Genomic DNA, 23,792 nt, shown 5'->3' with positions numbered 1-23,792 from the left:
CTCAATAGTAGTCAGCCCCCCAAATTGTGAGTCCTGGCTGCCACTTTTGATTCCGGGGATCTTTGTCTCATTTCACTGCCTGTAGATCGAGACAATTAGAATACTCCAAACAAAAAGAAGGGGGTGGGTGGGGACCAACTGTCCAACCTGGCAAGCAATCCCTGGGCATCTTATGCCTGATACTTGTTCCTCGGATATAGTAGTGAGTAACCCCCTCTGCAATATGAAAGGAAAAGTACATTAGCATCAGAGTATTATAGAATTCACTGCATGTTCAGTGAGTGATAGGCTTTTAATGAAAAACTTTGAACTGGGCCTGGGGTGGTAGTGGTGGTAGAAAACCTCTTCAGAATTAGACCAGAGGCATTTTAAAGACACTCGCCCATCAGTAGTTAAAACACTTAACTAATAAGCAGAAAAGTTATGTTTCTTTTACTTGCTGTCATTTGTTAAAGGAGAATTCTGCCAGCTCTTTAAATATGAACGAAACAGATCTGAAAATGAGACAACAGTTTCATCGCTCAGAGCAGCTTCCATTTCTGTGCCATTAAAAAAAAAATGTCTTGCCACTAAAAATTGGGGAGGAACAAATAAACACATTCAGAAGTCATCCAAAGTCCTGAAGTGAACCGTGTTTTACAAGATGTGAACTGGAGGCTCTGGGTTTCTCTAAACCTGGGACTTAAACTTATTATTCCCCTCCCCCAACTTGTAAAACGAAATTAAATCACGCTGAAAATAGCAATTTTGCCGAGAATCATTAATCACCTCATACAATAAATACTTCTTTGTAATTCAACAGCAATTCTGAAAGGCATTCTCCTGGAAAAGTCTGTGGAGAAGCAAAGGATGTCCCTGGAAAAAATCTGGTCATATATAAAGATGGAAAATCTTGACTGTCTCCAAAAAAAATGTAGACTCTCGGTGGAAACGAAGTGCTGGCGCAAAGTCTCTTATGGCAGATTATCATCATATAAGGTAAATGCTCATATTTATCCTTTATGTTCTGAGCCTGGGGGGATGTATATGTGTATGTTTTGGGTGGGGGGCTCTGATGGAATATCTAGCTACATCCTGAAAATGAGGTGGCATGTTGCGACCATTTTTAAAGATAAGGACTTTGAACTGAACTGCCTGGATAAGATGAGTATTTTTAAAAATTCAAATCACTTGGATAATCATCTTTATTGGACACCACTCAAACCTGTTGTAGACCTGTTCCTTTGAGCTAGAATGTTACAACAACTTAGGAAATTGTGCTTTGGGATTTAAGCCTTTGCATTGTCCTTCTTTTGCTAGGGCAACCATAAGAGGTCACTGAGAGGACAAATTTTCTATCCCATTAATTGTTTTTTTTAGAGAAGCCCAATGGCCCTGGGGACCCTTGACCTTTAAAGATAGTATTCTATGTAAGCCCTAGAGCTCTCTTCTCCCTCCAAATATCCTCATGATCTCTCTGTGTGTCTGTCTTTGTCTCTGCGCACACACACAGACACACACACACACACACACACACACACACACACACTCTCATCTGCTTTAGTCACAGAGGAAAGCCGTACAGAACATCAGAGCTAAAACTTTTGTCAACATCTGAAATCAACCTAAATCGGATCGGAGACACTTTAATTGTCACAGTTTGAAGCAAGTGCTTAACACTCTCCCCCCTGAAGGAAAATGGCAGTTTGCAAGCTCTCTTTCCTAGTTTTTGCTGAAATCTATGATATACCCGGTGTTTTATTACAGGAGGAATTCAACTGTGACAGGCAGAGTACAGTACTTAATACCCAGAATAGAGCTCCATGGGCAGATTACCTACACAGATTACAGTTGTGGTGGGTGGGTGGGTGAAGTGAGCCCTGTACAGAGCTTCCTCAATTTGATTCGTGGTGAGCTTCTGGGGGGTTTCTTCATTCTCCCTACCTCAAGCTTCCTTCATAGTTCTGCCCTGTCTTCCATTAGCATCCTCCTTACCTTCTTTCCTTCTTACTCTCCCTCCCCACTGAAACCTCAGAGTTGTTTCTTACCCTTCAGTTCTTATATCATTCCATCCCAGTACAGACAATGAGGAAATCAATCTGACTCAATTGAAAATAGAATTACAAAGGAACCTTTGAAGGATCAATAAAGAAAATAGGAACCTTGGGATTTTTGTGGAAAAGAGTGGGCTCTATTGGGCCAGCGGATTTGTTGTTACTGTTACTGGTTCCCATCACTGTCTCTTTGGTAGACATTTTCTTGAATTTAAAACACTACACTGCACCACACACACACACACACACACACACACAGGCCTAATCTACACCTCCTCCCCCTTACTATTGGTCTAAAAACAATTACACCAGCCATTTCGATGAATTTCTAGCGTTCCTGCACTTGGATGTTGGGGGAGATATGTGATTTCTGGTTCCTTTGTAATACAAGGAAGAGTATTTTATTGTGGCTTGAGACTGATTCCAGCACCTAGCCACACTGCAAGGCTGGAAGATGTTATGTAGAGCTCAGAGCAAATGTATCAAATGCATGGCTTGGTTCTTATTCAGTAACTAAGGGGAAAAGAGGGTGAGGCAAGAGTCACTCTACAGCTGGAGAGTCACAAAACAATGAACTCAGCTCATGTCCAGCCTTCAAATAAATGACTAATTTTACCCCCATCCCCATTTTCTTGGCATCAGGAACAGCCTACAACTCAGTAGTGACTTCTGCATCTCTCTGTATAGGTGTCTGTAGAAGCACACATCTCTACACGTGTCCTTTGTTTAACAGCACACAAGCATGCCAGCGTGTGTGTATATGTCTGGCCTATTGGTGCAGAAATCTACATTCAAAATGGTCAGGTTTTAGAGAGCCATTCTTTCCAGGTGCCAGGGCAGCTAAACCAAGGAAAAACATAATGTGCCCATCCAGGCACACTGGATCCAAAGGTTCCTGGATGGAGATCACATAGAGGAGGCAACCTTAGAAGACTGAACTGTTAAGGCAGCAGCCCAGGATCTCCATCAGGATTCAAAGGACTCCGACTACACCTAAGAAGGAGGCAGCTCTCTGATTATGACTGGTTGGTCACTCAAGACAAACCCAGGAAAGTTGCCCTAAGTCCCAGAGATCTGGGGGCTGCCTTAAAAAGTAAAAATGAAAGCCCCGTGCTCACAGAGAAAGGTGTTTCCTCTGTTCTGGGGGTGATATTGAAATGGCAAGCTTTGGAGTATCACGTGACTCATTAAATAATTAATGCAGACAGGCAAGAATGGATCTGTGGTCGTCAGTGTCTCACTCACTAGGAATGATACTCTCAGAAGTGAAACCCAACTTCCTACTTGATAGATTTCCAAATACATATTTTAAATTCACACTCAGATTTATCTGGAAAAACCTTAAATTCTTTAAGAGGGGGCAATAGGGATTCTGCCGGTGAGTATGGACGGATCATGCAGGCTTCGTTCTCTTTTGACCATTCCTCGGATATTTTCCCAAGGGTCGGATGAAGGAGTAGCAGATCATGGGTGGATGGGAATGGGGGCGGGGGAGGCAGGATCAGCTCTTTGGCTGTGGGTGTCTCGTGGTGGTCACATTCTCCCTTTTGCGTTGAAATGGGCTGATTACTTTTGGTAATGTTGTTATTCACTCTGTGAACCGCTGGCTGCTGCAGAGCAGGAGCAAAGCTTGGTCCCTTTTTCTTGGAGCTAATAAATCATGGCCCATAAGAACAGGGCCAAAAAATAAAGCCAATTCCTAATTTCTAGGGCCTGGGTGGAGGAGAGGAGAGGACAGGAGAGGACAGGAGGGGAGAGAGAGAGAGAGAGAGAGAGAGAGAGAGAGAGAGAGAGAGAGAGAGAGAGAGAGAGAGAGAGAGAGAGAGAGAGAGAGAACAGCCATCATAAGGGCAAAGTCAGAAGCGAATTTCTTCCAGATTCATTCCTAAGTGGGCATGATTTATGCTTCTACCGAGTTGGGGCATCCACAGTGTGCTTTGGGCTTCCTCCAGTAACAAAGTAACGACAATAATCATAACAATAATCATTATCTTGGTCATCCGTCTCATAAATGGCGTGGCAAATGGCGACTTAGCAGTTCCTTTCTGGGAGAAGTTGTGTTGAAAGTCCTGAGTGGAAGCGCTAGACAATGAGTGGTGTGTGTGGCTACGTAAGTAGCCAGAATTGGCTTTCCAGGCTGCAAATGGTATATTTAAAGGAGGAAGAAAAGACTGCCGATGCTGTATATTGCCATTTGTAACCGAGAAATGATTACAGGTCAGAAGAGATCAAAGCGTGGATAGGGAGGGAAGCATCAGGCTGCTTTGGAAATAGGGCAAAACGAGTGGAGAAGAGGGGTGAGCGGGGATGGGGCAGTGGGGGTGGATAGCCATGCACAAGTCGAATGCTGGTGCTATCCATTCACCGAGCAGGCTAAGTGCCTTGGGAAAGCAACTTTCAGTCACTTTTCAGTATTTTGGGGCAGCCGGTGGGAACAGCGGACACTGCTACAGCGGGCCATCAGTCAGGATCACCTCTCTTGGCGGGCTGGGGTGGGGGTGAGAGCCGTACCGAAGGCTGGAAAAAAAGAGGAACGTTGAAAGGGATTGAACTCTGAAGCCACACAATGAAAGTTTCTTCCAGAGAAGTTCTCTCAAGACAGACTTCAGAGCTTTCCAAGGCATAAACTGGATGATCCCTCCACTCCCTTGCCCCCCCCCATCAAAATTGCATGATCCCAACATTGCCCTTTGCTGGATAGGCAGAAATTCAGGGGTGCAGTTTGTTGGCAAATAATGCATGCGTCTGGCTTGCTCTGAAAGCAGGGAGGTGGATCCAATAGCTCCCTCATTGGCATTTTGTAATATTATTTTTCCAAGTGTCCGCTTCAGGTTTCTCAGTTTCCAGCAGAAGTTCGTCTAAAGTCTGAAAGGTCCAGCACAGCTGGGCCCTCTTGTCAGGTCACAATAATGTTTGGCTCAGAGATGAAGAAAATCGGGTTTGAATAAACCAGAAGACAAAAACTACTGCTCACAATACTGTGCCGGACTTGTAGACTGGAGCCCCAGTCTGAAACTTCTCCACCGACCAGGGAGGTTTCGAGTGTCTACTTGCTCAATCGCTCCCCACCCCCAAAGAAAATCCCAATGCTAGCATTTGTTAGTAAAAGAAAATAAAGCATACTTTCATATCTCAGAATTTAGAGGCGACAGAAGAGGGCACAGCCCAGACTGGCTGAGAGCAGAGAATTCTCTTTTCTATGCCCATCTTTCTTGCCTTTTCCCATTCCAACCCCACCCCTAAGGAAGAAAAAAAAATGACAAGAGAATGAGTGTGGAGCTAGGAAATCATTTATTTAATTTTTAAAAAGAATTAAGTGATCAGATGTGTAGGCTAGATCCTTTCGGGTGATCAAAGTGGATCTGGGAAGAAACTCTGGTGACTGTGTTTGTGATCTCACCATGTACCGAACGACACTCTTGTACTACACGTCCTTCACTCCCCCAACTCTCCCCTTCCCTCCCAGCTACGATTCACCCACTGCTGTCTGTTTGTCTGCAGAACTGCCTGTGCACCGGAAAAGGTGACTGACTGAGCACTTCGGGCAGGAAGCCATTCCATGATCTGACTCAAATCTGAAGAGGTAAGAGGGCTCCAAATGCCTAACCTCCATGGTGTGTCCTGAAATGGGATTGGCATGGACTTCCCATTGGGGGGAAGCATCTTTTTTCCCCTCCTGCTCTTGAGGGGAAGAGAGGAGTTGTTATCAATTTTTAACCCAGCTGGTATTTTCCGGTCAGCTTCTACTCGGCACCCATCGCCAGTGAATACTGGGTCTAGACAGAGAAAGAATGTCTAGGAATCAGGGGTATTTAGTTTATGGGGTGGCTAAAAATCCTGGAAGTGAATTGCATGGTACAGTGTGGTGTGGTTAGCTAGCTAGCGCCTTATCAGTTTCCTTCTTCCAACTAGCCTCAAACAAACCTTCACTTGGACTACAAAGATTTCCAGCCAGTGAGGACAGTGAAAACAATTGGGACTTTTTTGGGGAGGTGGTGATGGAATTGGGTGGTAGTGGGGATGGATGGAGGTGGACTGCTTGCTAGTATACTTGTTGAAGAGGTTAGGAGTTGGAAAAAACCAAAGTCATGATTCAGTTTTAAGGAAACTGGTCTCAACTCCCAGGTTTTTCTTTTCCTTCTTAGACTCAGAGATAAGGGAACTCACTGGCATTTCATATGTCTAGGCCTTTTCAGCTGTGTATATGTGATCTCTATATCTTGCCTGGAGTAGAAAAAGGTCGCATTGGCTAAGACAATGCAGTGGTCTTCATTGGTTTCAGGATTTTCTTTTCATATTTAAGGCAAGGAAAAACTTTCTGGAATCCTTTCAAGTTCTTGCTGAAGTTGTTTAGGATGCAAGAAGGCAATTATCGTGGTTTATTACCTTGTAAAAGGGTCATAAATTAAGGGCCTATGGGGGGGTGTCTATTGGAGGACTGAGGTAGCCCTCAGAACCCTCTCTTTGCACAGAGCTGCTGCTGAACACGAAGTGATTTCTTTGTTCTTTGGAGGATTGCTCCTTTTAAGCTGGGCACAAACAAGGACTTTCAGAAAAGTCTGTTTATCTGTGTATTTCCCAGGCCTAAATCTTCTCTGACATTTGCTCTTCCCCTCCCCTCTCCCCTTTTCTCTCAGTTTGCAATTTATGATGAATCAGTCTCTGTGCTGATATGATTGGTATTCTAAGTTTGATTTGGATCTGATAGAAAGTGAAGCACATTAGGAGACCTACATATCACTTTTATCAGCTACTCTGGGTTGCATGCCTGCACCCGAATATCCTGAGTGTATCAACTATTGGCACCCTTCCCATTGTACTGTTTTCATTGTATCAGGAAATAGTTTCAGAAATCTACCATACCCTTCAGCACCCAGAAAATTTAGAGTCTGAATGCATTGCAGATGTGCCTGAAAAACCATCCCTAATTAAGAATGATGGTTCTATCCCCCCTCTAAGGAGAAAAGGAGAGCCTTCTTTACCTGGTGCTTAGGGAAATAGAGAAAGAGACAGAGAGACAGAGAGAGGCAGACAGACAGAGACAGAGAGACACACAGAGACGGAGAGACACAGAGAGAGTTATCCAGATTAACTACAGAAAGGAAAAACAATATGTAAGTGTATGTAGAGTTGGGAATTCAAATCATCTAATTTGAATGTGAAAAACTTCTTACAGCATTTCAAATATTAACCATAGTCATCTCTTATTAGTTTCCATGCCCTTTACAAAGCAGTGCTATTTTTTGTTTATTTCATTTGCCTGAACCCATGCTTAAATATCCCTCACTTACTCCAGTCCCAGATAGTCAATATACAGTCTAGTTCTCGGAAACTGTAGAAGTTTGGGAGTGAGGGTTAGTTATTGTAGAAGGATGAAATATAAATTGAGGGAGGCAGAAAAGACTTTCCCCCTCCCCAGACTGCCCCAGGAGTAGTGCAGTGGAATGGAAAGGGGCAAGGTTGAAATCTTTTCTAGCTTCTCTCCCATTAGAATTGAGTGTGATGCATCATAGTCCTTTCCTGAGAAATGAGTTGTAGTGCCCAGTGTAAAGAGATGGCTAACTTTCCATTGGATTTTCCTCATTATGTGAAGTGTAGGCCACGGGGAAGAAGTCAGAGCACTACTCCTTCAAATTCTACTTCCTTGAAAGTCCTTAGACATCCCCATCTAGTTCTTTCAAACTTGCCCCACTCAACTTCAAGATGTTAATTGTTAAACAGAAGTTTGGGCATTAACTTAGTGGTTAACAGAAATGAGGACCTTCTGGGGACCTAAGCTGGGAAACCCAGCCGCTTTCACTAGCGTTCAGGCATTTAGCTGAAGATGTACCTCTGACTTAGGATGGTGATTTATGGTTCTTGGAGTTTCTGTTTGCTTGGGATTCTAAGGTTGGAACCCACCCTCCACCCCTCTTCCCCCCTCATTCAGCGTAGTGAACACTTTTTGTTTTGTTTTATTAAAGTTCAGTACTCTTTCCAGGCTCATATTCCATTTCGATGGCTTGGCAAACCCTCAGAATTTGGGAGCATGTGGGGTGGAGAGAAGAGGGTGTCACTATCTTTCCTGGGAGTGAAATGAGCTCCTTTTTTTTTTTTTTTAAGATCATTCTTAAATCCCAGCTGTGATTATTTTCACTTTCAGTTCACTCCTGCAGCTGGACTGAGTCAGTCTAGTTAATCAGAATATCCCATGGAGGAACAGAAGGGCTTAGGCAAGAAAAAGGAGGTTACTAGCTGAGCACACTCACTTTCACTACAGGTAGGGGTAGGCTTCAGGGCTCCTCTCTGAATGTCCAGATGACTTGTTTACCAGGCTGATTATCCCATAATTATAGCTGTATAGATTCAGACACCTTCTATTCCCCTTGGGAAGAAAAGAGAAATCATGGGGAATCTCTGGTTACTAAAACTGGATCCTGTTTACAGATAGAAAGGAAAGAGAGGAGGTAAGAGAAGGGAAGAGGACAAAAATGGAGTCCCGGAACTTACTAGGGATTTCCTCAGAACTAAAGAAGAAAAGGTTAAGAAGGGCATTTTCCTAGTTAAACCCAGGTCACTGAGTATTAAAGTCAGAGCAACAGAGATCCAAGTGTCACCAGACTGGAAGGATGGGGTCTGGAAGGCTTAGAGCCTTGTATGGACTTTATTTGGCTGTGGGAACATCAGTTACTTTAGTTCATTTTCTCTGTTGTTGGATAAAGCATTATGAATGTTGGAAAGGACTAAACAGTCTTAAGGGAAGCCCTTTGGATATTCATGCAGATAAGGCACCGGCTTGTTTTCTAGGTTAACTCAAGGGACACAAGTGAAGGTTGTTTTTTTTTCCTCTTGGACAATTAGATCATTCCCTCCCCGCTCCCCTTTGCATTTTTCATCGTTAGAAACCTATAATTTCGTGTAGCACTCAGCCTGTGCATAGGAAATGCGTAAGCCCAGGTTGAACGGGGATGGTCCTTACAGAGTTTGAAAAATTCAGATCCACCTCACCGGAGTCAGGCACATCTTTCAGAGCCTGGGCTCCTACGTCTCAAAACATCTCAGCTTCCAGGAGCCTCGTCTGCCTTTGTCAGGTAAATTACAGGCCCTTTCAGCCACCCGGGCTGCTGGTTGTACCTCGTGGGTGTGGAGCAAGTTCCACACAATAGCGGTATAGTGGAGCCTGTGGGGACGCTGGTCTGGCAATCAAGTGACTCATTAAGGAGTCTCCTTATCGAAAGCAAGAGATCAGCGGTTTGATTTATTATTGGAGCAAAGACCAGATGAGGCTCTGGCCTTGCAATAGATGAGAGGTGGCCTTTGCTTACAAGCGTCTCTTAGAAAAGTTGAGTGGATTCACTGAATGGGGCAATGATCTCTCTCTCTCCCTCTCCCCCTCTCTCTCTCTGTCTTTTAATCCAACTCTGGATTGAATTGTGTGCAAAGTGTGTGTAAAGAAATAGAAGTGAAGGTTGGGGGTGAGTGGAGGAGATCAGAGAGATCAGTAGGACTGGACTGAAGAGTGGAATGAGACTGTCCCAGTAGGAGTACTGCCTGGCACTCCAAACTTCCTGGCTGCTTTTGGACAAGGATTTTCCTTCCTTCTTTCCTTCCTTCCTTCCTTCCTTCCTTCCTTCCTTCCTTCCTTCCTTCCTTCCTTCCTTCCTTCCTTCCTTCCTTCCTTCCTTCCTTCCCCTCTCTCTTTTCTTTCTCTCCTTTCTTTCTCTCCTTTCTTTCTCTCTCTCTCTCTTTCTTTCTTTCTTTCTTTCTTTCTTTCTTTCTTTCTTTCCTTCTTTCTTTCTCTCCCCCTCTCTCCCTCCCTTCCTCTCTCTCTCTTTCTCTTCCCCCCCCCCCCCCGTTCTGTTCTGCTTGAAAATCTAGTTCCTTCAATGATTCCCTATTTCAAATAAAAGGATTTAAGTTGACGCGTGACCACGTGAGCACATAATGCAGCGCATTCTTGTGGCATTTGGAGCGGACACCGAGGCGGGCTTCGTCTGTGATTACATGATCCCAGATTCTGTTTAGAACTAGAGCTTTCTTCTCCCCCTCCCTCAATGTCCTACCCCCCTTCCCCACCTCCCTTCTTCTCTTTGCTCTTCTCCTCAGAGAGCTTTCCGTGTCGGCTGCAGTATTCTAGGGCTCATGGAAAGATTACTGCCGAGCTGATGGGACTCGAGGCTTCGGCAGGAGGATGGATTTGGTTTTAAGGTATTTCTGTTGATTGTTCACTTCTTCGATAAATTATTGCTGATTGAGGCAAAGGTCAGCCCCAGAGGCTCAGGGGAATATGCGGACCTGATTGCAGCATGTGTTCTTTTCCCCTTTGTCTTGGTTCAGAAATGAAAATCGTCCCGAACTCCCCGGTTAGCGCAGTGAAGCCAGATTTTCTTTTCCAGGAAAGTCTGTATGGGTGGGTGGGTGGAGGAGAGGAGATTTGGGGACTGCTCCCTTAGCCTTATCCTCTAAGGAGCTTTTTTATATTCTTCCATAGTGTTATCCTTTCTAGAATATGTCCTACTTCCAGGAGCTTGTCCGGAGGAACATCCTGAAGCTAAGGCCTGGGCAGTTGGGTTTTTTGTTGGTGTATTTGTGCAGTGGGGGACTGGAGGGTGGGAGTTAGGGGGCCTCTTGTCTATTTTGTTGGAGACGGGGAACTCGCTGTGGCTACTGGAGCTGGTGGAGCCAGGAGAGAGAACTAACTGGCTGAGTGAGACCAAAGTGTTGCTTCCATCATATCTGTGATGGGTCTCACTACTGTGTTTACTATTCGGGTCCTAGGCTCAAACACTTTCCTGGAAACAGTAGAGAGGAAGTCCAAATCTGGGAGAGTGACTCCATTGTTTTCTTCTCTCTGTTCTGTGCACCCGAGATGGGATGGGAAGTCGGACAATCTCAACTTGAAGAGAGAGAAAAAGAAAAAAGGGATAGGTGGGTTGGGGACAGGGGCCTCCGGCTTTGGTTTCTCCTAAAAATTGTAGAGGAGGGGCCGAGTCCTGGACTTGGAAAGATCTCAGGAAAAGGACCCTGGACCATCTCTCCTTGAACAATGGGACGTGGTCCCTGTCCTCCTTGTTCACAGAAGACACTGAGTTGGGAGACTTTAGGCCCGGGACTCCAGGTCCTCAGCCGAAGTAGGTAGTGGAAAACTAGGAGAGGCAGGCAGAAGCTCTGGCTTGGAACTAGAGCTGAGCTGAGATTTATGGCGCTCCAAGGTGCCTGGCAGACATTCTCTACCCCGGGGAAGGATGCTACTGAGAACTTAACCTTTTTGTCCCAAATTCCTGGGCAGTTTTTCCACCTCCGGTTCTAAGCTTGCTTCGGGGATACAAACAATCATGAAGAAGCCAGGCTTATCTCTGAACTCCCTGAGTTCAGGGAAGGGATAGTTGGGCAGGAGAACTCTTAGGACTTTGGAAGTAGAATTGAACAAAAGCTTTCGTTCTTTTTCACTTTCCTTCTTTTCACTCCATCCTCAATTAAAAAAAAAAGTCCAGTCAAGTTTTTCGAGTTAAGTGGTATTTTCTGTCGCCACCTCCCCCCCATCTAGCTAGGGCAGCTCATCCGCCCCCCATTGCCGATTTCATAGGTAAACATGTTTTACAGCGGCGATTTTAAGTGGCCTAAAACGCCCCTTGAAAATAAAATGTAAGCTTTAATTGCAGTTCAATTACTTGTCAGCGTTTCCTATGATTTATGACCCAGTTCTGGCGCGTTTTTGACCCAGTTAAGGACTCATAAATAATATAGTTTTACTAGGAAGAAAGTGAGAGCCAGCGGAGGTTTGCAGAGTCGTCCTTTATGATCTGTTTAGTGCTGGCGAGTCAAATGGATAGCAAATCAGACTCTGCTTAAGCGATCTCCTCTAAGAGAGTATCCGCACTGAACAAAATGTGGTAGAAACAGTTTGTAGAATTCGCTTTTCCAGAAAAGGGAAGGAGATGCAGCCAAAGCAGATGAAAAGAGTCCCCTTCCCATCCATAGCACCGCTTCATCATCCCCATCTTAAGAATGACGGGAATATATGTTTCACCCCAAGTTTTCCTGCCCCAGGTGGGATTTCGAAACCCAGTTCCTGCCAGTAAAAATTCCTCTCTCTTTCCCTCGGACACCGAACACCTCTAAAAGGAAGCGCTCCCTAGCTTCTATCGGGAAATCACGCTCTTAGGAGCTTTTCTTCCTTGCACATGAAACCCCGAATAGAAGATTGGAAGGAGTCTCAATTTTCTCAAAAGAGGCCGATTTTCTTCTCTTCGAAAACCTAGAAATTGTAGCTTTCTCAGTCGCCAAGCCAGGAGGAAAGCTTAGAGCCTGGACGGGCCCTTATTCTATTTGTCCCTCAGGGAAAAAAAAAGGAAGCTGGTTGAATTCACAAGGAGAGAAAAAGGGAAGAAAATGTAAGCGAAAGAAATTTGACTTTGCGAGATTGAGAGCTGAGCCAGGGACTGGTGGGGTGGGGGGGCAATGGGGGAAAAAATCTCTAAACCCATAAATCATTTCAAGGAGATAGGTTTTATTTTTGTTGTTGTTGTTGTTTTAAAATAAACAAAAACCAAACCAATTACGAGGTAAAAACCTTAACCACGGAAGAATATAACGATCGTTAGAAATCAACCATTAATTCTTTCAAAGTATCCATTTCTTTAAGTGACTTGGGGAGGGGCACCCGTTCGCATCTCTGGCACCTTCTTCCCCAGATACCCGCACCCCTCGCCCCACCTTCCCTGCCTATGGCCCACGACTGGCCAGAGCAGAAAAAGCCAAAGAAGAAAGCACCTTAGTCTACCCAGGAACCCTATTCTGCTGGTTCGGAGGTGGGCGCCAGGAAGCTGAAAGATGTCTCCCATCCCAGGCTATCTATGTGAGATTTCCTCCTTCCCGCGCAGATCTTTCGCTCCCGGGGATAGAGGCACCCTAGCTTAGTCTTGGGAGTGTACTTCCTAGGGTCTTCTCATAGCATACTCAATTTCAAAAGAACCGAGTGGCGAGAGACATCACCCCCTTACGCAGCCCATCTCCCCGCCCTGTCCCACCTCTAACCCAGGTTCCCGGCTGCTTTGCGTCTCGCTCTTCTTGTCCTAGGTTTCTCGCAGCTTTTCTTTCTTTCCTTCTAGCTATTTTAGCTGAAAACGGGGAGCCAGTTGCATCAGCATTTTGGAGGAGAAAGTGCGTGGTTGATTATTGACCTACGCCTCCTTTCTTCCAGGGAAACATCCAACCTGGGGGTGGGCTGGTGGTTTGAAGAGAAAATGCAGGCCAGCGGATTTTTCGGCCCCCTCTCGCCTCGCCTCCTACGCGACCCGGCTTCTCCTTTCATGTTGAGCCGTCGCAATATGCCATAAGGAGCAAGTGTTTTCTGTTTTAGTTCTCTGTTTACAGCTTTGGTGCATGAAGTCATAAATCTTGCCTGGCCATAAATGACAAAAAACCATTGGTATGCATGAGCGGCCGCCCTGGCTTGAGAGCGCTTTCGCATAGCTCCCTTTGCCCTGGCTTTGTTTTTGCTCTAAGGTGACACTTTGGCTCCTTGCAAGTTTAAACATACTATTTATATTTTTAACGCCTTCCTTTGAAAAGGATGGGATCGCTGACACCTCGTAATTACGCAAAAATCTCTATTTCTCCCTTGCTGCCACAAAGGACACCCACTAGGCCAACAGAAATTGGCCTTCTGTGGTCCGACGATAATCCTCTGCCCAGTTTTAGGGACGTTTGGGAAGGAGAACGAATGTCCATCCTGAAGTGCACAGAAAACTAGACGGGAATCCCCCCAGCCCCAACTCCCCAGCAAACCCAAAGAACAGCTTGGAGCTAGCTAGCATTGGGAGCAGTATAAAATACACCATCTATACCGTCCAGCGTTTAAGGAGCACCTAGTCTAGATTAGAGAAAAATTTAGACATAGGGACACACATGTGAGAACCTAGGTGAGCCCCATTGCCCATCTCAGGCACTGAGGCCGGATTGGAGCTGAAATGTGCATTTTCCTGCTTCCCCGATCTCCTTACTCCTCCCTAGGCTGAAACTACTAAAATACTTTCTGTTTAAATATACAGTCAAATCCAGCTAGATGCAGATTGACCCTAGCAGGATTCTGACCCCGATCAACTCTCAGTAAAAGCTGGGGAAATAGAGGCCCATATCTCTGGAAGTTGGGGATGGTGAAGGGGGCAAGAACATCTTCCTCGGAAGTTAACCATTTAGAGTCCCAGGGAAACTTTGGTGCTCCCCCCACCCTAGTTTCTCTTCCCCCTCCCCCAATGGCTGCTCACTATCCTAGGAGGTTTCTCAAACAGATTAATAAGAAGTAAAGACCCTGGTGAGAAAGCCCCTTTGTGAGAACTGTTTGTCTTCATTAGCATAATTTTCCTGGACTTTAGTGACGCCTCAGAGCAGGGAGGGGGTGGGGATGATGAGGTGGGGGTGGGGGGGAGGCAGCCCTCCTTTACTCGTTCACTCCCTCTCTCTTCTCACTCCTCAGCTTCCTCAATCCCCATCCCCCACTCCGGCCCGCGCTTCCCCAGTCGGCTTTGCCTCTCCCCCACCCCCACCCCACCCTCCACCCCCCACCCCGACCAGACGCTGCTGCTCCGCGTGTAATATTCATAAGAAACATACCCACCTCGGTGCCACTACCCTAGGAAAAGCCCCGCGCGGCGATAGCTCTTATCTCGGGGCCCGGCTGCTGCCCTCAGGAAGGGCAGGGAGGGAGTGCTAGGGGAGGGGGTGGGGTGGGGGGGAGGGGGGGGTCCGAGCCACCCCAGCCAGCCCTTGGCGAGTCGTGCAGGAGCAGCGAGTTGAGTCACGCCTCTCCTTGCGTCCTGGGCTCTGGGGTCTTCCTCCCCGCGGCTGATGCCTGGAGCTGGTACTCATCGTGATCAAGCCGGAGGGGACCTGGGCCGGGGCAGCGGGGCCGCGGGCGGGCCGGCTTGGAGCACTGGAGGAGGGTGCCTGCCTCCTTCCGCGTCGGTCGTCAGAAGTTAAGGTAAGTCGGGCCACAGGCCGCCGCCGCCGCCGCCGCCGCTATCAGTGCTGAATGGCGGAGTTTGTGTCTGGGTGATTTATGGCCACAGACTTAAATCTCGGTTCATGAAGAGTTCACAAGCTGCAGCTTCCTCGCAGGCAGTGACTGATACCCTTAGACTTCGAGTTCAGGCCGTTTCCCCCAACCCCCGCTCCCCCACCCCCCCTCCCATGCCCACTTTCCTCTTCCCGGAACTTTTCTTTTTCACGGGGACTTGTGTGGGCTCTTTTAACCTGGCTTCCCCCTTCTGATTTGGGATGAGAGCTTGAGGGGGGAGTAGCAGAGCAAGGGGGTGGGGGAAGAAAAGAGTCGAAATTTGGCCATATCTAAAAGGAAGACAATAGGAGTTGTTCAGGCAGTCCATGTAGCCTCTCACTCGCTTTCTGCTCAGCTGCACCTGGTTATGGCCCAGAAATGGATTTTTTTTTTTTTGCACTGGAATCTTTGCTCAAGCCTTTGTCTTTGGGGTGGAGGGGGAACCTCCTGCCAGGCTGACCTCCATCTTCTTCATTAAGAAGCAAACTTGGGAGGGGTGAGGTTATTTGGGCCCCGAGGGTTGTCTGGGGTCCTCAGACAATAGGGTTAACTTTGGGGTTGGACCTAGGAGGTGCCTGCATGTCTTCGGGGCTGGGTCGTTGTTTCCCTTTTCATTTTAACCAAGCAGTACCCAACTTCGTGAAAGCCTTGAAGTTAAGCAGGAAACCGATCTGGCTTGGGATAATGGATTAGCAAGTCACTTGAAGTATTGCACTTTCAAAATCAACTTAATTTTGTTTTATCTAATATCTTGCTGTTCAAGTGTCTGGAGTGATTTTCTTAACCTGACATTGTATTTAACACAAGCCTGGTATCTAAAATATTTACAATGTTAGACATTAACACTGTCAAATGGAATAGGAACCCTTTTCAGTAGGAGAACAGGAAATTGTGATATTAAATTCACCACTGGCTTCTACACTATTATTTAAGATTTGATTTTCTTCCAGTTGTGCTATCTGGATCTTCTCATCTATTTCCAAGGGCTAAACAATACTCCAGAGCCTAGGGCTCACACACAATCACTTTGGGTAAGGGATGTTGTAATTTTTAATTGAGATACTGGAAAATTAATTGTGCCTGCTTTCCAGATGTTGATCAGATTGTTTAATAATAAAATCCAAAGAAGTAGATTATTAAAAACAAAATCACAATCACCCACTGATAGGTATACTTTTTAAAAAGCTAACAAAGTGCCTGCTATCTCCTTGGAGTCTTGAACAATTTGGAGTGCAAATATACAAAATTAGGGCTGAAAATAGCCATTTTCCCCTCCACAAGTAGGTCATTATTACTATCTTAAGTGCCCAGAGGAAATAGCATTAATTTTGTGTGTGTGCTCACACATACATGCAGTAGGGGTGGAACTTTTCTGAGTTGCTGGATTGGATTTGTTAAGACTGGAATCCCAAAGAACCTCTCTGCATCTCAGTTCCCAGAGCACTCTCTCCACTCCAAATTTCAGCTAACTCTTGCATCCCATCTTTAATTAGTTATTGGGAGGCAGGCAAAGTAATAGAGTTAGCAAACATCTTTGAAAACAACAAAAATGACTGAGGAATTGAAAAAGTGATTTCTGGTTTGTCTTTCCATCCCATCTTCCCGAGCCAAATGACCCCCATACATCAAATTACATAGCAGTTTCCAAGACAGAGCCTATTATCGTTAAGTTGGAAGGAAAGTTCAATCGGTGGTCATGGAGATGAACGCTGGTTTTTCAGGTTCCTGGTGGGTTCTCCCCCTCTAATCCATCATGTTTTAACAGGTAGAATTTGGTAGGTGCCATGAAAAAGCCAACACCTCAGACATTCCTGGGAGTCAGGGATGGAGTGCCTTTTGCTTTGGAAGACAGCTCTGAGGGTGGTTGCTGAGTCCAGGGGATCTGGGATCAGGAATCATGGAAGAAAAAGAACAGAAAGATCAGCCCCCTAGTTTGAATTGTGACTTGCTGGGGATGGAGTAGAAGGGATGTTTGTTGGTGTTTTCCCCATGTTCCCTCCAATTTCTCAGAAGGAGGGTGAATCTGGAGCCCCACAGGGTTAGTTTAGATGAAAAAGGTGGTAAATAGCCCAGAATAGGAGATCTTTGAGTTGAGCTGGGCCTGCAAGGGTTGGTTTCCTTGAATCCCTAAGAGACAAGCATAACTTTTGGAGGTTTATGCGTGTTTCTGCGAATGTGCAGGCAGAGATGGTGTAGATCAGAGGACAGGAAGGAATGGTGCTGATCTCTTTGGGAAATAGAAATCTTGTCCCTAGGACTGGCTAGCCAATAGCCCCCTTATGCCCTTAGCATCTCCCCAAAGGGAGAGGGTGATAACGACTAGAGGAAGTGAGAAAGGAAGGGGCCAAGATTTCAGTTGTCCGGGTCCTCCATCTCTGGCAAAAGAAGATCCCAATCGTCCCAGTTTCTTCCCGGCCTGGGGGACGAATCAAGAGAGAAAGGGAATGCAAAGCCTGTGCCCACCCCAATCCCCGGACCCCCTCGGCTTGGAAAGCCCCCCAACTCCAGGCCCAAGTTAACCAAATATTGGAAGCTGCCAGTAAATTCCAGCGGCTTTTTATAGCTCACCTCCCTGTGCCCGGGGCCAAGTCATGCTGCTAAATATTGCTGACCACTTTTTCTTCTATGGCTTTCATGTCACTTAGCTATTGAAAGTAAGATGGATTTGTACTGAGCCCTCACCGCGCTGCGCTTCTCATCTCTTCCCCCTACCCCCAGGTCTGTCGGGGGCGGCCATTGGCAGAGAAACGTCACGTGACGGAGGGGGGTGCCAATGTTCGGCTTCAAGGGTGTCAAGACCCTGTCAGAGTGTGAAATAAATACTGGGATACAACGAAATGCAAAAAGCGACCTACTACGACAGTTCGGCAATCTACGGCGGATACCCCTACCAAGGAGCAAACGGTTTCACTTATAATGCGAATCATCAGCAATATCCTCAGCCCTCGGTGCTGGTGGAAAGCGAATACCATCGTCCAGCCTGCTCCCTGCAGTCCCCTGACAGCTCTGTGGCCCGCCACAAGGCCAATGACATCAACGAGAGTTGCATGAGAACCATCGGGGGCCAGGGTGGCCAGGCTCAGGGCCTTCCTGAATCCCAACAGCCCCCACCACAGCCCCAGCAGCAGCAGCAGCTGCAGCAGCAGCAGGCTCCACCACCGTCGTCCCAACAGCCCCAGCAGCCGTCTCAGCCCCCTGTTCCTTCGGCTCCATCATCCTCACAGCCCCCTCCCTCTGTCTCACCACCTCAAAATGCCAGCAGTAATCCAGCCCCCACCAAGAGTCCCATGCTTAATTCTCCTACCATGTCCAAACAAATCTTTCCCTGGATGAAAGAGTCTCGTCAAAACACAAAGCAGAAAAACAGCAGCTCCAGTTCAGGTAACCATGATTGGCATGGTGAGGGATGGTACCCACCTGCCTCCTTTTCCCCAAGTTCTCCTTGTTCAGACTGCTTCCTCCTTCCCTCCCTCCTCTCCTCCCTGGTCCAGAACCCATCTAGCTGACAGAGGAACACAGGACTGCTTAAGCACCCCTATGCTTTGGTGTTCTCCCCACCCTCTGGCTTGGGTTTCTTCAATAAACTTTTCAGGTTTCTTTTCCAAAGGGAGTGGTTCTCTGAGTGTAGGAAAGGAAACTGAGCCTAGGGTGCCATCTTTCCCTTTTCCTAGAATCATGGTGATGGTCAGTATAGCCCTTCCAAGAGTCCAAGAGCGAGAACCTGGCTCCATCCCTTGTCTTTCCGTTACAGTTCTGATGTATATGGAGGGCTGAGGCCTGGGCCCTTAGCCAGAAGATCATCCTAAGTCATACTCGTTTTTGTTTTTTTCTTTCTTTCCTTACCCCCTCCCCCTTTTGGCACAGATTAAATAAGACAGACCCCAGGCTGAAATGTAACTCCAATAAAATGGTTCATGATCACCTGCACTCAGAATCAATGCTTTGCTTATAATCAGATGCTAGTTTTGTTCCAGCAGGTTAAGGCCCTGGGTTTCACAGTTATAATAAACCCATGCTCTGTGTTAGCACAATAAAGTCAGGCCTTGGGAGAAAAAAAGAAGGCAGAGGGATGGGGAATTATGGTGTTTGTCATCTTAATGTGAACCACATGGCCTGAATGATACAAAACCCAGTGGATGAAAGAACCCTAGCTGTAGCTTTCAGGCATCTTGTTTACATCTGCCTCCTTTCCAGCTGATGTTGCTCAAAGTAGTTTTAAACCTGGAGCAAACCATGTTTGACTGGGACTGCCTTGGGGGAAGCCCAGGAAGAATAAAATCTTGAGAAAGTCTGAAATGATCTCCCCATGCCACATGCCTCTCAGCTAACATCTTCCACCCCACCCCCCACTAATTTTCTAGGTATATGATACCCATTCAAGGAAAGGGTAAGTTAGATGGCTCTAATCCAGTATTCAGGATGCTTCAGGGCCTTTCTTTCAAGCATGTCTACTTGGATGTCTTCACTCTCACTATATATGTCTGGAAAAATGGAGATCTGAAGCAACTGAGGAGAGAATTAAAGTATGCTATCCTCTTACTGAGGGGAGGGGAACCTTTTATGGGAGGGCTTCCTTTTCATCTTGAAGGATGAAGATAAATTTTATACTACATTGAATTTCACCTTAAAATTTGTTTTACTGGTCTGTTTCACATTTTCCTTTCACTCTTTCCAACAACTATGTCTTACTAAAACATCTGAGAGAAAGGTCTTTGTCACCTCATTTGAAGGGGGGTGTCCTTTCAATTTAGGCTGCCTGGAAGGGGAGTAGGAGGGAGAGGGGGATGGAGAGGAGCAGACCTTGAAGGAGAGCATCTCTCTGAGCCAGCTGTCATAATCACCCCGCAATGGTCCTGGGATATGCTCATGTTCATTGGCTCAGGCTGTAGGGGCTGGGGGCCTCTCTGGCTGTGAAGTACTCATCCTCTTCTTTGTGTGTGATTTGTATAGGTGAGAGTTGCTCTGGCGATAAAAGCCCCCCGGGGCAGGCATCATCCAAGAGGGCTCGAACAGCTTACACAAGTGCCCAGCTGGTGGAGCTGGAGAAGGAATTTCACTTCAATCGGTATCTGTGTAGACCTAGGAGGGTCGAGATGGCCAACTTGCTCAACCTTACCGAGAGACAGATCAAAATCTGGTTTCAGAACCGCAGGATGAAATATAAAAAGGATCAGAAGGGCAAGGGCATGATGACGTCCTCCGGGGGGCAGTCCCCCAGTCGCAGCCCAGTTCCTCCTGGCGCTGGGGGGTACCTAAACTCTATGCATTCTCTGGTCAACAGTGTTCCTTACGAGCCGCAGTCGCCCCCGTCCTTTAGCAAGCCTCATCAGAACACCTATGGCCTCCCCAACTCCTACCCTGCTGCCCTTAACAGCTGCCCACCGCCTCAGAAGCGGTACTCGGGGACTGCCTCGGTCACTCCAGATTACGACCCTCACCCCCTGCAAGGCAACGGTAGTTATGGGACCCCACACTTACAGGGAAGCCCCGTCTTCGTGGGGGGCAACTATGTGGAGCCCATGAGTAATTCCGGGTCTTCCATCTTTGGTCTGACTCATCTCTCCCATCCTGTCTCAGCCAGCATGGACTATGGCGGGGCTGGGCCCATAGCCAACAACCATCATCACGGACCTTGTGAGCCCCACCCCACCTACACAGACCTTACAGCTCACCATCCTTCTCAGGGAAGAATTCAGGAGGCGCCCAAACTGACCCATCTGTGATGGACCTCGAGGTTGAGTGGACACAAAGTCAACCATTTCTTTCTTTTTAGTTCTGTTGGGTTTTCTTTCTTACTTTTTAAAATGATCTTTCCTTCCCTGTCTCTCTTTTCTCCTTCTCTTTCCTCTCTCCCCTCCCCCAACCCCTCTTTTGTTTTCTTGGGTAAAGCCTTTTTATAGTTTATATGACGTAGCAATATTCGTTGCTTGAATGGCTCTAGAGTTTCCATGGTGATATTTATCTGCCCCCAGCTCGAGTCCTCCGGTTCTCCTTGGCTGGGGTGGTGGGGCGAGAGGAGGGAGCTTCCTTCCTTCACCTTCTTTACTCTTTTATCAGAAACAGGGTATATGAACAAATTTTCTAACCGAGTTCTTCAATGTGAATTTGTTCGTACATTATGGCTCCCGAGGGGAAACGATTAAGTTGTGTTTTATTATTATTAATTATTATTTTTAGTTGTTTTTTATTGCACTTCTTTTAAAGAGCGAGAAAGGATCTCAAAGGGCGCTTTGAAACAGGGTCTCCCTGGACAATAATGAATCTGTGTCCGTCTCTCGATGCGTGTATGCTGATGAACAGTCAGATTTATTTATATTTTTTTTTGCAAACATTGAGTAATCTAAGTGTTTAAATATTATTTATCCCCATCCGTTCATATTTATATTAAAAAATCTCCCCTGCCCCTCTAGATCTATACCCTGACTGTTCAGGAGCTCTCTTCTGACCTTTTGTTCAGTAGCAGATTGGCGTCCCACGACAGTTTGGTTCGAAAGGGAAAGAGAATTCCTTTACCAAGATGGTAACGATTGTAACAAAAACCAGAGAGAAGCCACCTTTTTTGTTTTTTTCCAGCAGTAGTTTATGCTTGTAACATCGGGCTTAACCGAACAACCCCCCCCCCCCCCCCCAACAATCTGTAAACGTGAAAAAAATCCAAGATTTGTTTCGAGAGGTCTACATTCCTTGCTGCTCACGTTCTGAAAAAAAAAAACACACAAAAAAACAAAAAAATAAAGTTTTTATTCTGACTAATTCGGTTTTCAGAACGTGTTCTTTGGCCGATATTTGGGCCAGCTTAAGCCCTGGAGAAGGGAGATAAGGCACAGGTAACCAAAGACATCCCCCCACTCTCACCTCTTCCTCAATCCCAGAATACCGCCCCCCCCCCCCTCCCAAGTGTCCTCCAGCCGCATCCGGAGCAGGGCGATGGGAGCCAGAATTGACTTAGGGCTGGCTTTGGGGTGTTGTTAGAAGAGTGTGTGTATGGGGGGGGGGGGCGCCCTCGGTGTGGGCTCCGGGTCCAACACGCTGTAGCTGGACTGGCTTGGGGCTGTTCCTCTGAGTTGCCAGTCCCCAGGCTGGAGCCAGAGTCGTCCTGGAGCTCGCAAGCCGGGAACAAAGCGCCGCGATCACAGGTGCTGGTGCTGGGCCCGAGAAGCTGCGGGAGTGGAGTGGCGGGAGGGGGGGGGCAATAGGGGCGGGGATGGAGATTCACCACTCCTTGCTCGAAGAGGAAGGAAGGAAGGCGATCGCCATCTTCTCTTGAGAGCCTTTCTCTTTCCCTTTCTGTCTCGGTGTATCTCTCCCCCTTTCCTGCCTCGACTTCGCCCTCCTTCAAGCCACCCCAAAGGAGAAGGATGCTCCTCTCTCCTGCACTGGGGACCTCTCTACTCCCACACTTTTCCTCCCAGGGTCAGAAGAGAGAAGTTGAAGGCTGTTACAGTGTGCGGGGGCTGCCTTAAATAAAAGCCAGAGGAGCCAGGCACCCCAATCAGAGGCGGCGGGAAGCCGTTTCCAAGGAGCAAATTCGAAATACAGTCGTTTATGGCTTCCCATGTCGTTAATCACTCCTGGAAGAGACAGTCCATCATAAATCCCCTCTGAGGTTTGAGGCAGTTTTTTGGTAACTACGGTAGTTCAGGCTTACAAAGGGGGCTGAACGCGAAGGGAGAGCTGGCAGCAGCCGCTAGCCAAGCCTTCTTCTTTCCTAGGTGGGTTGATGGTCAGTGGCAGCTTTCAAGCATAAACCTTCTTCCCAGGATTTAGTACATTTCCCGCATGAGAGAGAGAGACACAGAAAGAGACAGAGAGAGAGAGAGACAGAGACAGAGACAGAGACAGAGAGAGACAGAGACGGAGAGAGACAGACAGACAGAGACAGACAGACAGAGACAGACAGACACAGATGGACAGAGAGAGAGAGACCGACAGAGAAAGAGAGAGAGAGAGAGAGAGAGAGAGAGAGAGAGAGAGAGAGAGAGAGAGTCAGACAGACAGAGAGAGAGACGGACAGAGACAGCCAGTAAGAAATATTCAGTAACAGAGACAAAATCAGCCCCTTAAAGAGCACAGGCAAAGAGAAAGTGGTTTGTTTTTTTCTAATAAAATACAATTTTTCCAAGTATTTCTTTTTCTTTTTTCTGATTCCACTGGAACTAAATGCTGTATTCATGGAGTTACAGAGTGAGCTACCCTCTGAAAGAGAACCCAAAGCTCACACATTAAAAAAGAAATATTTCCATCCAGAGGGTTTTTTAAGCCAATGGATTTTTAGATTCAGATTTGCGCATTGTATCAGCTCTGAGCTTAAAGCATGAAGTGAAAATACATCTATATATGTAGCGAGGCATGTATTTTAGGTGAGAAATCAGCCTTCCTCTCTCTCCGTTACATGTCTCAAAGCACAGCAAGAAAAATGTCGCCATTTTGTTCGCTCAAAAATATACTCTATCTCATTCTTTACCTTCCTGAGAACTTTCCTCAAATGACCTTTAGAAATATCCAGTGTAGGTGTGTACATGTGTAGACACACACATGGGGTTGTATGATTTGCCCTTAGTTGGGACAAGAAACATAACGTTTTCCTTTTTTTTTCCTTCAAAAGAAGAAAGCAAAAGAATAGCGGGAGGCGGCCCCAAGGAGATGCTTCCTGCAAACAGAACCCATTTATATGTTTCATCAACATCTAGAGATTTCTTTACCTTCCCTTTGCCAGGACCGTT

General features: G+C 46.6%; 1 protein-coding gene and 3 long non-coding RNA genes across 7 annotated transcripts; 1 reads left to right on the top strand and 3 right to left on the bottom strand.

The window, feature by feature from the left end:
* The first annotated feature begins 5,624 nt into the window (after window positions 1–5,624).
* Window positions 5,625–21,822, top strand: HOXA3 (homeobox A3). 4 transcript variants are annotated; one of them, XM_072650993.1, is made up of 4 exons: window positions 14,908–14,994; window positions 16,020–16,100; window positions 17,788–18,450; window positions 20,020–21,822. In XM_072650993.1, the coding sequence occupies exons 3-4, from the start codon at window positions 17,907–17,909 to the stop codon at window positions 20,790–20,792; spliced, it is 1,317 nt and encodes a 438-aa protein (XP_072507094.1). In that variant the 5' UTR covers window positions 14,908–14,994; window positions 16,020–16,100; window positions 17,788–17,906; the 3' UTR covers window positions 20,793–21,822. The 4 variants fall into 4 exon arrangements, with proteins under 4 accessions (XP_072507095.1, XP_072507092.1, XP_072507091.1 ...); XM_072650994.1 differs by lacking the exons at window positions 14,908–14,994; window positions 16,020–16,100 and adding an exon at window positions 5,625–9,103; XM_072650991.1 differs by lacking the exons at window positions 14,908–14,994; window positions 16,020–16,100 and adding an exon at window positions 9,118–10,220.
* On the bottom strand, window positions 12,503–14,727 carry LOC140532488 (uncharacterized). The gene is made up of 2 exons (XR_011976535.1): window positions 14,632–14,727; window positions 12,503–13,416 (listed from the first exon to the last, which is right to left on the bottom strand). It is a non-coding gene; the product is annotated as an uncharacterized lncRNA (long non-coding RNA).
* LOC140532489 (uncharacterized) lies at window positions 15,884–17,788 on the bottom strand. Its single transcript, XR_011976536.1, has 2 exons — window positions 17,638–17,788; window positions 15,884–16,951 (listed from the first exon to the last, which is right to left on the bottom strand). It is a non-coding gene; the product is annotated as an uncharacterized lncRNA (long non-coding RNA).
* On the bottom strand, window positions 18,147–20,635 carry LOC140532486 (uncharacterized). The gene is made up of 2 exons (XR_011976531.1): window positions 20,548–20,635; window positions 18,147–20,180 (listed from the first exon to the last, which is right to left on the bottom strand). It is a non-coding gene; the product is annotated as an uncharacterized lncRNA (long non-coding RNA).
* Window positions 21,823–23,792: the final 1,970 nt, after the last annotated feature.

This window comes from Notamacropus eugenii, chromosome 3 (genome assembly GCF_028372415.1).
Source record: "Notamacropus eugenii isolate mMacEug1 chromosome 3, mMacEug1.pri_v2, whole genome shotgun sequence".
Taxonomy (NCBI): domain Eukaryota; kingdom Metazoa; phylum Chordata; class Mammalia; order Diprotodontia; family Macropodidae; genus Notamacropus; species Notamacropus eugenii.
Note: the sequence above shows the minus strand (reverse complement) of the source record. Positions and strands in the feature narration are given on the sequence as shown.

Coding starts and splice junctions, on each gene's coding strand:
- HOXA3 (XM_072650994.1), top strand. CDS start 17,907: ATGCAAAAAGCGACCTACTACGACAGTTCGGCAATCTACGGCGGATAC. Junction 18,451..20,019: donor AAACAGCAGCTCCAGTTCAG/GTAACCATGATT, acceptor TGATTTGTATAG/GTGAGAGTTGCTCTGGCGAT.